This window comes from Amblyraja radiata, chromosome 1 (assembly GCF_010909765.2).
Source record: "Amblyraja radiata isolate CabotCenter1 chromosome 1, sAmbRad1.1.pri, whole genome shotgun sequence".
Lineage (NCBI taxonomy): Eukaryota > Metazoa > Chordata > Chondrichthyes > Rajiformes > Rajidae > Amblyraja > Amblyraja radiata.
Genome location: NC_045956.1, coordinates 31860966 through 31873425, shown reverse-complemented (window position 1 = coordinate 31873425; position 12460 = coordinate 31860966). Strand labels below are relative to the sequence as shown.

General features: G+C 43.9%; 1 protein-coding gene across 8 annotated transcripts in view; it reads left to right on the top strand.

Annotated features, from left to right (window-relative positions):
• trim2 (tripartite motif containing 2) overlaps positions 1–12460 on the top strand; it is a 131113-nt gene that overhangs the window by 36535 nt on the left and 82118 nt on the right. For all 8 annotated transcript variants that reach the window (XM_033019898.1, XM_033019831.1, XM_033019848.1 and 5 more), the window contains one exon: positions 10288–10466. In XM_033019898.1, the coding sequence (XP_032875789.1) occupies positions 10333–10466 (134 nt within the window). In that variant the 5' untranslated portion in view covers positions 10288–10332. The remainder of the gene's footprint in view (positions 1–10287; positions 10467–12460) is intronic.

The window sequence follows — 12460 nt, the reverse complement described above, 5'->3', positions numbered from 1 at the left end:
CCATTAATGATAGTCCGAGGGTCTCCAGTGAGGTAGATGGGAGGTCAGCACCGCTCTCCAGATGGTGATAGGATGGTTCAGTTGCTTGGTAACAGCTGGGAAGAAACTGTCCCTGAATCTGGAATGCCAATCAAGCATTCTGTATTTTTCAGTGCATGATGCCAAGCAAGAAGTTGCTGGAGCTGGACGCCCCCTTGCTAGAAGGAGCATTATTTAAAAAGCAGTAGAAAATGTTTGGCCTTTGACACACAGAACATAAAACAGTACAGAACAGGAATGGGCCCTTTGGCCTACAATGTTTGTTCAAATCAAGGGAGATCACTTTGGTGAGATTATTCTCAAGTTCCCCCTCTCCTGGGAATATGAGGAGCATGTATGGAAATCATAGACAATTGCAAGAATAATGGGTTTATGGTCGAAGGCAACTTACATAGAACATAGAACACGAAAGGACACAAGGTGCTGGAGTAACTCTGAACAGGTCAGGCAGCATCCTTGAATGACATGGACAGGTGACTTTTCGGGGCAGGACCCTTTTACAGACTGCACAGAATAGCACAGCACAAATCATTCTTCAGAATACTACAATATTTGTGCCTAACATGATGTCAGGTTAAACTGACCTCATCTGCCTGTATATGATCTGTATATGATCCGTATCCAGTGTGTATCCATATCCATACATATCCGGATATGTACATGATCCATATCTGGGTCGACCCGTTGGCGCAGCAGAAGAGTTGCTGCCCCACAGTGCTAGAATCCCGGGTTCGATCCTGACTACAGGTGCTGTCTGCTCAGAGTTTGCACATTGTCCCCATCACCTGCGTGGGTTTTCTCCGGGTGCTCCAGTTTCCTCCCACCCTCCAAAGGCGTACAGGTTTTTAAGTTAATTGGCTTTGGTAAAGATTATAAATTGTCCCTAGTGTGTTTAGGATAGTGCTGGTGTATGGGGATTGCTGGTTGGTGTGGACTTGGTGGACCAAAGGGTCTGTTTTCCTGCAGAATCTCTAAACTAAATTATAACCAAAAAAATTCCTCCATTCCTTGCGCTTCCATGTGCTTAAACAAATGCCTCTCAAACACCACTATCGTATCTGCCTTCCACCACCAATGCGTTCCTGGTTCCTGCTACTACGTGTGTATAAAAAAACACTTGCCCCCCACACCTCCATTAAACCATCCTCCTTTCACCTTGTAACTATGCCCGCGACAGTTGGACATTTCCACCCTGCAAAAAAAGGTTCTGACTGTCTACCATGTCCATGCCTCTCATACCTTGTATACTTCCCTCAAGTTTCTCCTCGACCTCTGATGTTCAACGGAAAACAATCAAAGTTCATCCATTCTCTCAGCTGAAATGTTCTGATCCAGGAATCATTCCGGTCAACTAACTGCCTGAGGAATTCCTGCAGTTCACCAAGCATCCTTGCTTCAGGAACTTTTCACACTGCAGCTGTTGATCTTTGACATATCTTGCAATTTGCAATCACACCTGCGTCTGTGGATAACCCAAACCCCGTATTCAAGGAACAAAGTCCTTATCTGCTCTTCCTGCGGTTGTCAGAAGTAAATACCTTTACCCAAAGTGCAGGTTTGCTCTTCTTAGGAACAGCTGGATTGCACCCCTGGATAGGAGCTTGTTGGGGAAGGGGCTGGAAATTGCAATTGGCAGCAAAAAGGTATTTGAGTAAACGATTGGAACTATGGATTGATAAGTCCTTGGTTCCTCACGGACCTCATGTCTTGAAAGAAGGCCAGTGAGATGGTTGATGCATTGGCTTTATTTCCCATCAGTCCTTGGATTCGGGGAATCTTCCATTTGCATTGGAAAACAGCAAATATGAAGTCATAGTTGTACGACACAGAAACAAGCCCTTTTGGCCCAATTAATCCATGTCGATCAAGCTGCCAAGTCCTACTTTTCTGCATTTGGCCAATAAACCTTTCTTATCTAAGATTGCAAATATTTTTTAAACATTGTAACTTTACTTGTATCTAATACTTTGGCAGCTTGGTCCATACACTACCCTACCCTCCTTTAGTGTCAAAAAGCTGCCCCTTTGGTCACTTTCGCACCTGAAAACAATGCCTCTATTTTTTGACTCCCCTATCCTTGGGGAGAAAGGTCTGTGATCTGTGAAGTAACATACAGTTGCTACGAGTAATTGTCGAATGGACTCTGGTTTCCAGAAGTTATTCAATAAGATTCCACGTTACATGTTAATTGCAGAAAATAAATGTTCATGCAGGTAAAACAATGACAAAGATTGGCAGGTGGGTGGGATCTGATGCAGGGCAGAGGCAGGAGAGAGGTTAGAAGTTGTTGTGGAGGGTGATGAAAGTATAATGGACAGAATAGGCAGGAGAAAGGCAGAGGACGAGGAAGGAATGTTGATTGAAATTACATATAGGAGCCATTTATGCTTAAGTTAGTTACTGTTAATATAATAGTCATGTCTAAATATTTCTAGCTGTATCATTCTGAACACTTGTGGGTGCGATTATATAGGTAGATGGGTGTGTCTGCATCTGAGGAGGCTAGCGTAGCCACATATAGTGGGCTGGTCTGTTTAGCCTCGAGGGATGGAAGAGCCAACAGTTAGTAAGAACGAAAAGTTACAATTTGTATTGTAATAAGAAATACTTGATATGAATCACTACTTTGTTTGTACTACAATAAAGGACCAATTAATCAAGAAACAACGACTGGAAGATTCATTTTTACTATCAGCGAGTGCGTAAGCTATATCACTTTTACATCTCCAAGTAGTAATGGCATTTAAAAGTTGGACATTAGAAAGTTAAGAAGTGGCCTTTACACTCTGGAGTTTAGAAGGATGAGAGGGGATCTCATTGAAACATATAAGATTGTTAAGGGCTTGGACACGCTAGAGGCAGGAAACATGTTCCCGATATTGGGGGAGTCCAGAACCAGGGGCCACAGTTTAAGAATAAGGAGTAAGCCATTTAGAACGGAGACGAGGAAACACCTGCCTCAGAGGGCGGTGGAGGCAGGTTCTCTGGATGCTTTCAAGAGAGAGCTAGATAGGGCTCTTAAAAATAGCGGAGTCAGGGGATATGGGGAGAAGGCAGGAACGGGGTACTGATTGGAGATGATCAGACATGATCACATTGAATGGCGGTGTTGGCTCGAAGGGCCGAATGGCCTACTCCTGCACCTATTGTCTATTGTCTATTACACTTATATTAATGCAAGGGACTTGACTGGTAAGGCAGATGAGCTTAGGGCATGGATAGGCCAGGACGACTGGGACATTGTAGCCATTACGGAAATCTGGTTAAGGGAGGGGCAGGACTGGCAGCTCAATGTTCTGGGGTACATGAGCTTCAGGGGAGACAGAGGTGACAGCACAAGAGAATGGGGGGTTACATTATTGGTTAAGGAGGATGTCACGGCAGTGGTCAGAGTATGGTTCGTCAAGTGAGGCTATATGGGTGGAGCTGAGGAACAAGAAAGGGATGATCACCTTGTTGGGGGTGTACTACAGACCCCCGAATAGTCTGGGATTTGGAAGAACAAATATGCCAGAGGATTGCAGGCAGCTGCAGGTCAAATAAGGTTGTCGTAGTGGGGGACTTTAACTTTCCTAATATTGATTTGGAATATCATAGCGTGAAAGGTTTAGATGGGTGCAATTTGTCAAAAGTGTTCAGGAGAGGGTTCTCCAGTAATATGTAGAGGACCCCACACGGGAGGGTAACGCTTGATGTAGTCTTGGGAAATTGGGAGGGGCAAGTGGATGAAGCATTCGTGGATGAGCCTTTTGGGACCAGCGACCACTGTTCAATTAGGTCTAAGATAGTTATGGATAGGAACAGTGATGGCCCATGAGTTAAAATGCTAAATTGGGGCAAGGCCAACTTTGAGAGTATTAGAGATACGGACTCAGTCATATTGATGGGAGCAGGTTGTTTGTAGGAAAAGGAACGTCAGGTAACTGGGATGTTTTAAAACTGCTGACAAGAGTTCAGGACATGCACATCTCTTTTAGAGTGAAGGGCAAGGCAGGCAAACATAAGGAAGCCTGGATGACGATGGAAATTGAGGCTTTGGTCAAGAGTAAGAAGTAGGCATGGAATGTAAAGGCAGCTGGGATCAAGTGTACCCCTGGGGTAGTTTAAGGAACTGAGGAGCAAACAAACAAGGACATCAGAAGGGCAAAAAGGGGACAGGAGATAGCTCTGGCAGATAACATTAAGAAATGTTATGGACATAAAGGGGAACTAGAGGGAGGTTGGGACCTTTCAGGTATTAAATCTGCCAACTCTGTGTGGAGCCACAGGAGATGGGCAAGTTTACCTTGGAGAAAGACATGTGGACCGAGGAACTTGAAGTAGTCACTGGAAGTATCTTGAGAGCAGCCAGTATTACGGTCATAGGTGCTGAAGGTCCTGACATGTATGAAGATAGAAATAATTCCAGGGCCAGATCAGATATATCTGAGGACACTGGGGAAATTATAGAGGAAACTGCGGGAGCTATAGTTTAAATTTACTAATTAAATGCAGGAGAAGTGTCGGAAGACTGGAGGGTGGCAAATGTTGTTTCCCTTATTCAAGAAGGACTGCAGGGAAAGGACTGGGAACAACTGGCCTGTGAGGTTAACATCTGTAGTTGGAAAGTTACTAGAGGGTATTATGAGGGATAGGATATACATGCATTTAGATGGACGGGGCTGATTAGAGATAGTCAGCATGGTTTTGTACATGGAGGTCATGTCTCACGAATCTGTCTTTTGAAGATGTATGGGTAGAACTGCGAAATAGCCAAGGGCAGAAAATGCTTGTCGGAGTTGTGTAAAGATCGCCAAACAGTAGTGAGGAAATATATAATAAAATTGCTCAAATGATAAGTTCTTAAGGATCTTGTGTTAAGTTGCAAGAGAAGGGTTTGGAGTTGGGGCTTTCAGAAATACATGCCTCCACAAAGAAATAAAGAACAAAGAACACACACACAGGAGAACAGATGGCTTATCATAACATGGAAATGTTGATCTGAATAGGCATATCTTTATTTATTGCTTTGAAGCAATAATCACGCTGTGAGAAGTTGTAGTTGGTTTAGGTTGATGTTTATAATGGAGGTTGTAAATGGGATCTTTCTCCATGACATGGGCACCATCCTTCTTCCTTTGTGACACATCTCAGAGTTTGGCTGTGTCATTTAAGGCGATTTATGGTTGCCTATGTTGGATTGTAGGCACCAAGGGTAGATACTAGTCTGTGAGATGGTTTGTGCTGTTTAAGTGTATTTATGTTGGGATAAGAGATAAGGCATAGGTGATGGTTGTGTGACCTTTGCAAAAGGATTTCTTATGGTTACCAGAAACTGAGAAAGTAACTCTGTTTTGATAATCTTTCATTTGTTGTGAGGAATGCTTTTAGTGAAGAGGCTTTTACATTCCTTTCCTCCAGAGATAGAAGGAGGAGGTTGTAATACAGAATGAAATTAGACCCGAGCTTGGGAAGAAGCAATCAAGTGTGACAATTAATGGCCTTTATGTGTCTGTAGTTGGGAATTGTGTGATTAGAACTTTGTCTTTACCACTTTGTAAGAATGGGGCAAAACTCATCTTTAATCTTTGTAATCCATAAGTAACTATTTTAACTATGTGGTTGTAAGGAAATTAATTGTGAAGTGTATTGTGTTTAATTACGATTGTAAGTATTAGACTTTGTTTAAATCGGAAGTTTTAGAAATAACTTTCTTTTCTGGAATTCTTTGAGGATGTAACAAGTAGAATGGATAAGGGAGAGCAGGTGAACAAACAGCGTCTCTGGAGAGAAGGAATGGGTGATGTTTTGGGTGGAGACCCTTCTTCAAACACTTGGAGTGTGGGAGGACCCTTCTTAAGAAACATCACCTATCTCTGCACTCCAGAGAACGTGCCTGTCCCACTGAATTACTCCTGCATTTTGTGTCTACCTTCGATTTAAACCAGCATCTGCAGTTCATTTGTATGCAAAAATGTTCCCGATATTGAGTCCAGAACCAGGGGTCACAGTTGAAGAATAAGGAGTAGGCCATTTAGGACTGAGATGAGGAAAACACATTTTCACCCAGAGAGCTGTGGACCTGTGGAATTATCTGCCTCAGAAGGCAGTGGAGGCCAATTCACTGGATGTATTCAAGAGAGAGTTGGATATAGCTCTTAGGGTTAATGGAATCAAGGGATATTGGGGGAAAAGCAGGGACGGGGTACTGATATGATCAGCCATGATCATATCGAATGGCGGTGCAGGCTCAAAGGGCCGAATGGCCTACTCCTGCACCTATTTTCTATGTTGCGCCTCGGCCTATGACTAGTGGTGTGCCTCAGGGTTCAGTGCTGGGCCCGTTACTGTTTATCATCTAAATCAATCATGTGGATTGGAATGCACAAAGCAAGATTAGCAAGTTTGCAAATGATACAAAATTGGGTGGTATTGCAGATAGTGAAGATGGTTGTTCAAAATTGCAGCAGGATCTTGATCAGATGGCCAGGTGGGCTGAGGAATGGTTGATGGAATTTAATGCAGAGAAATGCAACGTGTGGTATTTTGGAAAGTCTAACAATGGACTTCTGCTCCAAGCTGGAGGATGAGGCGGATGTTCGGCAACTGTGGCAGGGCTTGAATGCCATCACCTCCTACAAGGCGAAATCAGGAGGCAGCTCAAACGACAGCGAAGCATCACTCCCTGATGTGCTCAATGCGTTCTACTCACGGTTGGATAGGAGAACACTGATGTGCCTTCCTGAGCCCCCATTCGCCCTGACGGTGTTACAGTCACAGAGGCCTTCAGGGGGGTGAACCCTTGAAACTCCATCATCAAGTTCGCCCATGACACTACTGTGGTTGGACGAATCACTGATGGGGACGAGTCAAAATATGGAAGTGAGATCGACCGATTGACCAAATGGTGCCAGCACAACAACCTGGCTCTCAACATCAATAAGACCAAGGATCTGATAGTGGACTTTAGTAGGGGAAGAATGAGGACCCAGAATCCTGTTTATATCAAGTGGTGGAGAGGGTCAATAACTTCAAATTCCTGGGCGTGCATATTTCCGAAGATCTTTCCTGGACCCAGCACACCGATGCAATTATAAAGAAGGCACATCAGCGAATCTACTTCCTGAGAAGATTACAGAGATTCGGCATGTCGAAGAGGATTCTCCTAAACTTCTACAGGTGCACGGTAGAGAGCATACTGACTGGTTGCATCGTGGCCTGGTTAGGCAACTTTAACGTCCAGGAGCGAAAAAGACTACAAAAAGTTGTGACCACTGCCCAGTCCATCACCGGCTCTGACCTCCCCACCGTCGAAGGGTTCTATCGTAGTCGCTGCCTCAAAAAGGAAGCCAAAATCATCAAGGACCTACACCATCCTGGCCACACACTCATCTCACCACTGCCATCGGGAAGAAGGTACAGAAGCCTGAAAACTGTAACGTGCAGGAACAGCTTGTTCCCTGCAGCCATCAGGCTATTAAACACAACAATGAATAAGCTCTGAGCTCTGAACTGCAAAATACATTATCTGTTATTTGCACTATATTTGTTTTTTTTGTTGTTGTTTTTTTTTTTTCTCTTCCCCCATTATGTACTATGTTTACATATTCACATATTCTGTTGTGCTGCAGCAAGTAAGAATTTCATTGTCCCGTCCGGGACATTTGACAATAAAACACTCTTGACGACTCTTGATCAGATGGCCAGGTGGGCTGAGGAATGGTTGATGGGATTTAATGCAGAGAAATGCAAGGTGTGGTATTTTGGAAAGTCTAACTTCCGATGGGCAGGACCGACACCGTGAATGGTCGGGCTATGGGGAATGATGTAGAGCAGAGGGATCTAGGAGTGAAGCAACATAGTTCTTTGTAGGTGGCATCACAGGTCGATAGGCTTTTGGTACATTGGCCTTCATCAGTCAGAGTATTGAGTATAGAAGTTGGGAGGTCATGTTGCAGTTGTATAAGACATTGGTTAGGCCGCATTTAGAGCATTGTGTTCAGTTCTGGGCACTGCGTTACAGGAAAGATGTTGTCAAGTTGGCAATGGTACAGAGGAGATTTACGAGGATGTTGCCAGGACTCGAAGGTCTGAGCTATAGGGAGAGATGGATCAGGCTGGGACTCTATTCCTTGGAGTGCAGGAGGATGAGGGGTGATCTTATAGAGGTATACAGAATCATGAGAGGCATAGATGGTTAGACGCACTGTCTCTTGCCCAGAGTAGGGGAATCGAGAGCCAGAGGGCATAGGTTTAAGGTGAAGGGGGATAGATTTAATAGGAGTCTGAGAGGTAACATTTTCACACAAAGGGTGGTGGGTGTATGGAATGAGCTGCCAAAGGAGGTAGTTGAGGCAGGTACTATTGCAACATTTAAGAAACAGTTAGACAGATACATGGATAGGACGGGTATCGAGGGATATGGGCCAAACACAGACAGGTGGGACTAGTGTAGCTGGGACACGTTGGCAAGTTGGGCCGAAGAGCCTGTTTCCACGTTGTAAGACGCTATGACATGGATAGAAGGTTGATAGGTTAACAAAAAACAGAACGGCCACAGATGGTGTGCGGTTGGTGAAATGTAGCAAGTGGTTTGGCACAAGGTTTGGTGTTGACCTCAACTTTTTACAATTTATATAATGACTTGATGAAGACACTAAGTGTGTTTGTTGATTTTGTTTATGACATGAGAATATTTAAATTGCATTTTGCATTTTTCTTCACAAAAGGATTTGGGTTGAGTGCCTGGAAAATAGAAAATGAACCATTGTACAAGATGTTGGTGAGGTCACAATGGGGAGGGAGTATTATGTTCAGATTTGGTCACACTACCCTCGGAAAAATTGCAAGATAAGCTCACTATAGATGCTACCTCACCCGCTGAGTTTCTCCAGCATTTTGTTTCTACCTTCGATTTTACCAGCATCGGCAGTTGTTTCTTAAACAAATCATTTACTAACCTCTACATTTCCAGTGTAGGAAGGAACTGCAGATACTGGTTTAAACTGAAAATGGACACAAAATGCTGGAGTAAGTCAGCGGGACAGGCAGCATCTCTGGAGAGAAGGAATGGGTGACGTTTCGGGTTGAGACCATTCTTCAGACAGTCTGATGCCTGTCCCACTGAGTTACTCCAGCTTTTTGTGTCTATCTACATTTACAGTGTTCCTTTCAGATGGTATGGCCTTTCTAATCAATTCTTGGCGTCTGTTGTTTGTAATGGACTGATATGAAATTCACTGATCATGATTACTTAAGTGATTACTGTAGATAATTGTTTCAACAATCCATCATAAGTTCATCTATTAGAATCTATAAGTTCATCTATTGGAATTTAATACAGAGAAATGTGAGGTGTTACATTTTTTGGAAAGTCTAACATGAGCAGGACCTGCACAGTGAACACATTGGCCTTCATTAGTCAGAGTATTGAGTATAGAAGATAGACACAAAAAGCTGGAGTAATTCAGCGGCTCAGACAGCATCTCATATCTGACCTGCTGAGTTATTCCAGCCTTTTGTGTCTATCCTTGGTGTAAACCTGCATCTGCATTTCCTTCCTACACATTGAGTGTAGAAGTTGGGAGGTCGTTGAAGTTATATAAGACGTTGGTGAGGCTGCATTCAGAGTATTGTGTTCAGTTCCTGGCACCATGTAATAGGAAAGCTGTTGTTAGGTTGGAAGGGGTGTAAATAAGCTTTACAAGGATGTTGCTGGGACTCAAGGTTCTGAGCTATAGTGAGATGTTGAGCAGGCTGGGACTTTATTTGTTGGAGCTCAGGAGGATGAGGGGTGATCTTTCAGAGGTGTATAAGATCATGAGAGGACTAGATGGGTAGACGCACAGAGTAAGGGAATTGAGAGCCAGAGGGTATAGGTTTAAGGTGAAGGGGAAAAGATTTAATAGGAATCTGAGGTGTACTCTTTTCACACAAAGGGTGGTGGGTGTACGGAATGAGCTGTCAGAGGAGGTAGTTGAGGCTGGGACTATTGAAACGTTTAAGTAACAATTAGACAGGTGCATGGATAGGACAGGTTTGGAGGGATATGGGCCGTACGCAGGCAGGTGGGCCTAGTGTAGATGGGACATGTTGGTCGGTGTGGGCAGGCTGGGCCGCAGGGCCTGTTTCCACGCAGTGTGACCCTATGACTATGTGCGTGGTTTTATTTGGTGTGAAGTTGTTACAAAATATGGCGTCCTTTGAAATGAACTGCGTTAAATTTGTGTTTAAATGTTTTATTTATTATTTTCTGTCCCTGTCTTTCAGTGTGCTGGGTGAGGCCAAACTGGACTTGTATGCCAGCGCTTTAGGATGGCCAGTGACAGCTCGAGCATTACCAGTCCTGTGGTACGCCAAATTGACAAACAGTTTCTGATCTGCAGCATCTGCTTGGATCGTTACAAAATTCCTAAAGTTCTTCCTTGTCTTCACACCTTCTGTGAGAGGTAAGGGAACACTTCTCTCAATTTGACTCCAATGTTTGTAAAGTGTTTTTTTTGTAGAGAGATTGCTTCATTGTTTTCTAGTGAAGTTAAACATCATCATGGGTTACCTCAGATAGACATAAAAAGCTGGAGTAACTCAGCAGGCCAGGCAGCATCTCTGGAGAGAAGGAATGGGTGACGTTTCGGGTCGAAACCCTTCTTCACACTCATAGATTACCTAATGGTCACAATATTTTATAGACGAAGACAAGCCCTTCAGCCCAACACAACCAAGATGCCTTACCTGTGCTAGTCCCACCTGCCCGCCTTTATCCCTTTAAAACCTTTTTGTCCATGTACCTGAACAAATGTCCTTTAAATGCTATTATGGTGCCTGCCAAGGTGTTTGTTAAAGTGCCATCAAGATTAGGATGTTCAACTGCGATGTTTTCGGAGGTCTAGCTTAAAGATACAGCGTGAAAACGGGCCCTTCCTCCCAATGAATCTGTGCTGACCAACGATCACCCGTGCAGTAGTTCTACGCTACACACTAGGGACAATTACAGAATTGAATTAACCTACTAACCTGCACGTCTTGGAATGTGGGAGGAAACTGAAGCACCTGGAGAAAACCTACGCAGTCACGGGGAGAAGGTACAAACTCTGTACAGACAGCACTCGTAGTCAGGATCAAATCTGTGTCTCTGGTGCAGGAAGGCATAAGATCTGATTTTGCTGTGTGCTGCTGCACTGTATGGGGTACTGCTTTGATCTTTTACTGTTCTCGCAGCTGCTGGCGTAAGCTTGGCTTCTGCAATCGTGCTGGACACTTCTCAGAGGTGTTCCACAACATAAACAAACCTAACTAATGAAAGCATATCTTAAATCTGAAACAATAACCAATCTCCTTCTGCAGATGCACTCTGACCCAATGAAGATTTCCAGCCTCTGCAGTTTTTGATTTTCAATTACCATTGAAATATATTGATATTAATGAGAAGACTCGGATAAATAAAACTTAATCTTCAGCATGTTTAAGAAAGAACTGCAGAAGCTGGAAAAATCGAAGGTAGACAAAAACTGCTGGAGAAACTCAGCAGGTGAGGCAGCGTCTATAGAGAGACGCTTCAGGTCGAGATCCTTCAGACTAATGTTGGGGGGGGGTGAGAAAAAAATTCTCCAGCATCTACCTTTAATCTTTAGCATAGTGAGTTTAGTTTAGAAATACAGTGTGGAAACAGGCCCTACGACCAACCAAGTCCGCGCCGACCAGCAATCCCTGTACAATAGCACTATCCTACACACTAGGGACAATTTACAATTTTACCAAAGCCAATTAGCCTACAAACCTGTACATGTTTGGAATGTGGGAGGACACCGGAGCATCCAGAGAAAACCCGCACAGGACACTGGGAGAACGTACAAACTCCATACAGCCGGCGCCCATAGTCAGGATCAAACCTGGGTCTCTGGCGCTATGAGGCAGCAACTCTACCGCTGCACCAATGTGCTACCCTAGATTAGATAGATAGCCAGATTTTTTCCCCCATGGCTGGTCAGCCTAGAACTAGACAACATCAGTCTATGGTGGAACATGTCACAGTTGTATAAGACGTTGTTGAGACACACTTGAGGTATTGTTACACTCTAGCTGTCATGGAAGAGCAAGTATGTAATTAAGCTGCAAAGGGTGCAGCTAATACTCGAGTCAAAGGTGTTTAATTGTCATATGTAGTAATGCCATATCGACTTTATTCGAGTTTATCTTGTATGGCAAGATGACAGCATGGCCAGGGTGATATGGGTTTTTGATATTAGCTAACTTTTCATGGGAACTCCTCCACCCTTTGATGGTGAGAAGATCAGTATCCGTGATGGCCCTGCCGCATCTACGCCACACGTTCGTGCCTGGGCATTGGAGTTGCTGAACCAGGCCATGAAGGAACTAGTCACTATGCTCTCTAACATACCCTGTAGAAGTTCAAGAAAATATTTGTTGACATACTGAATCTCGT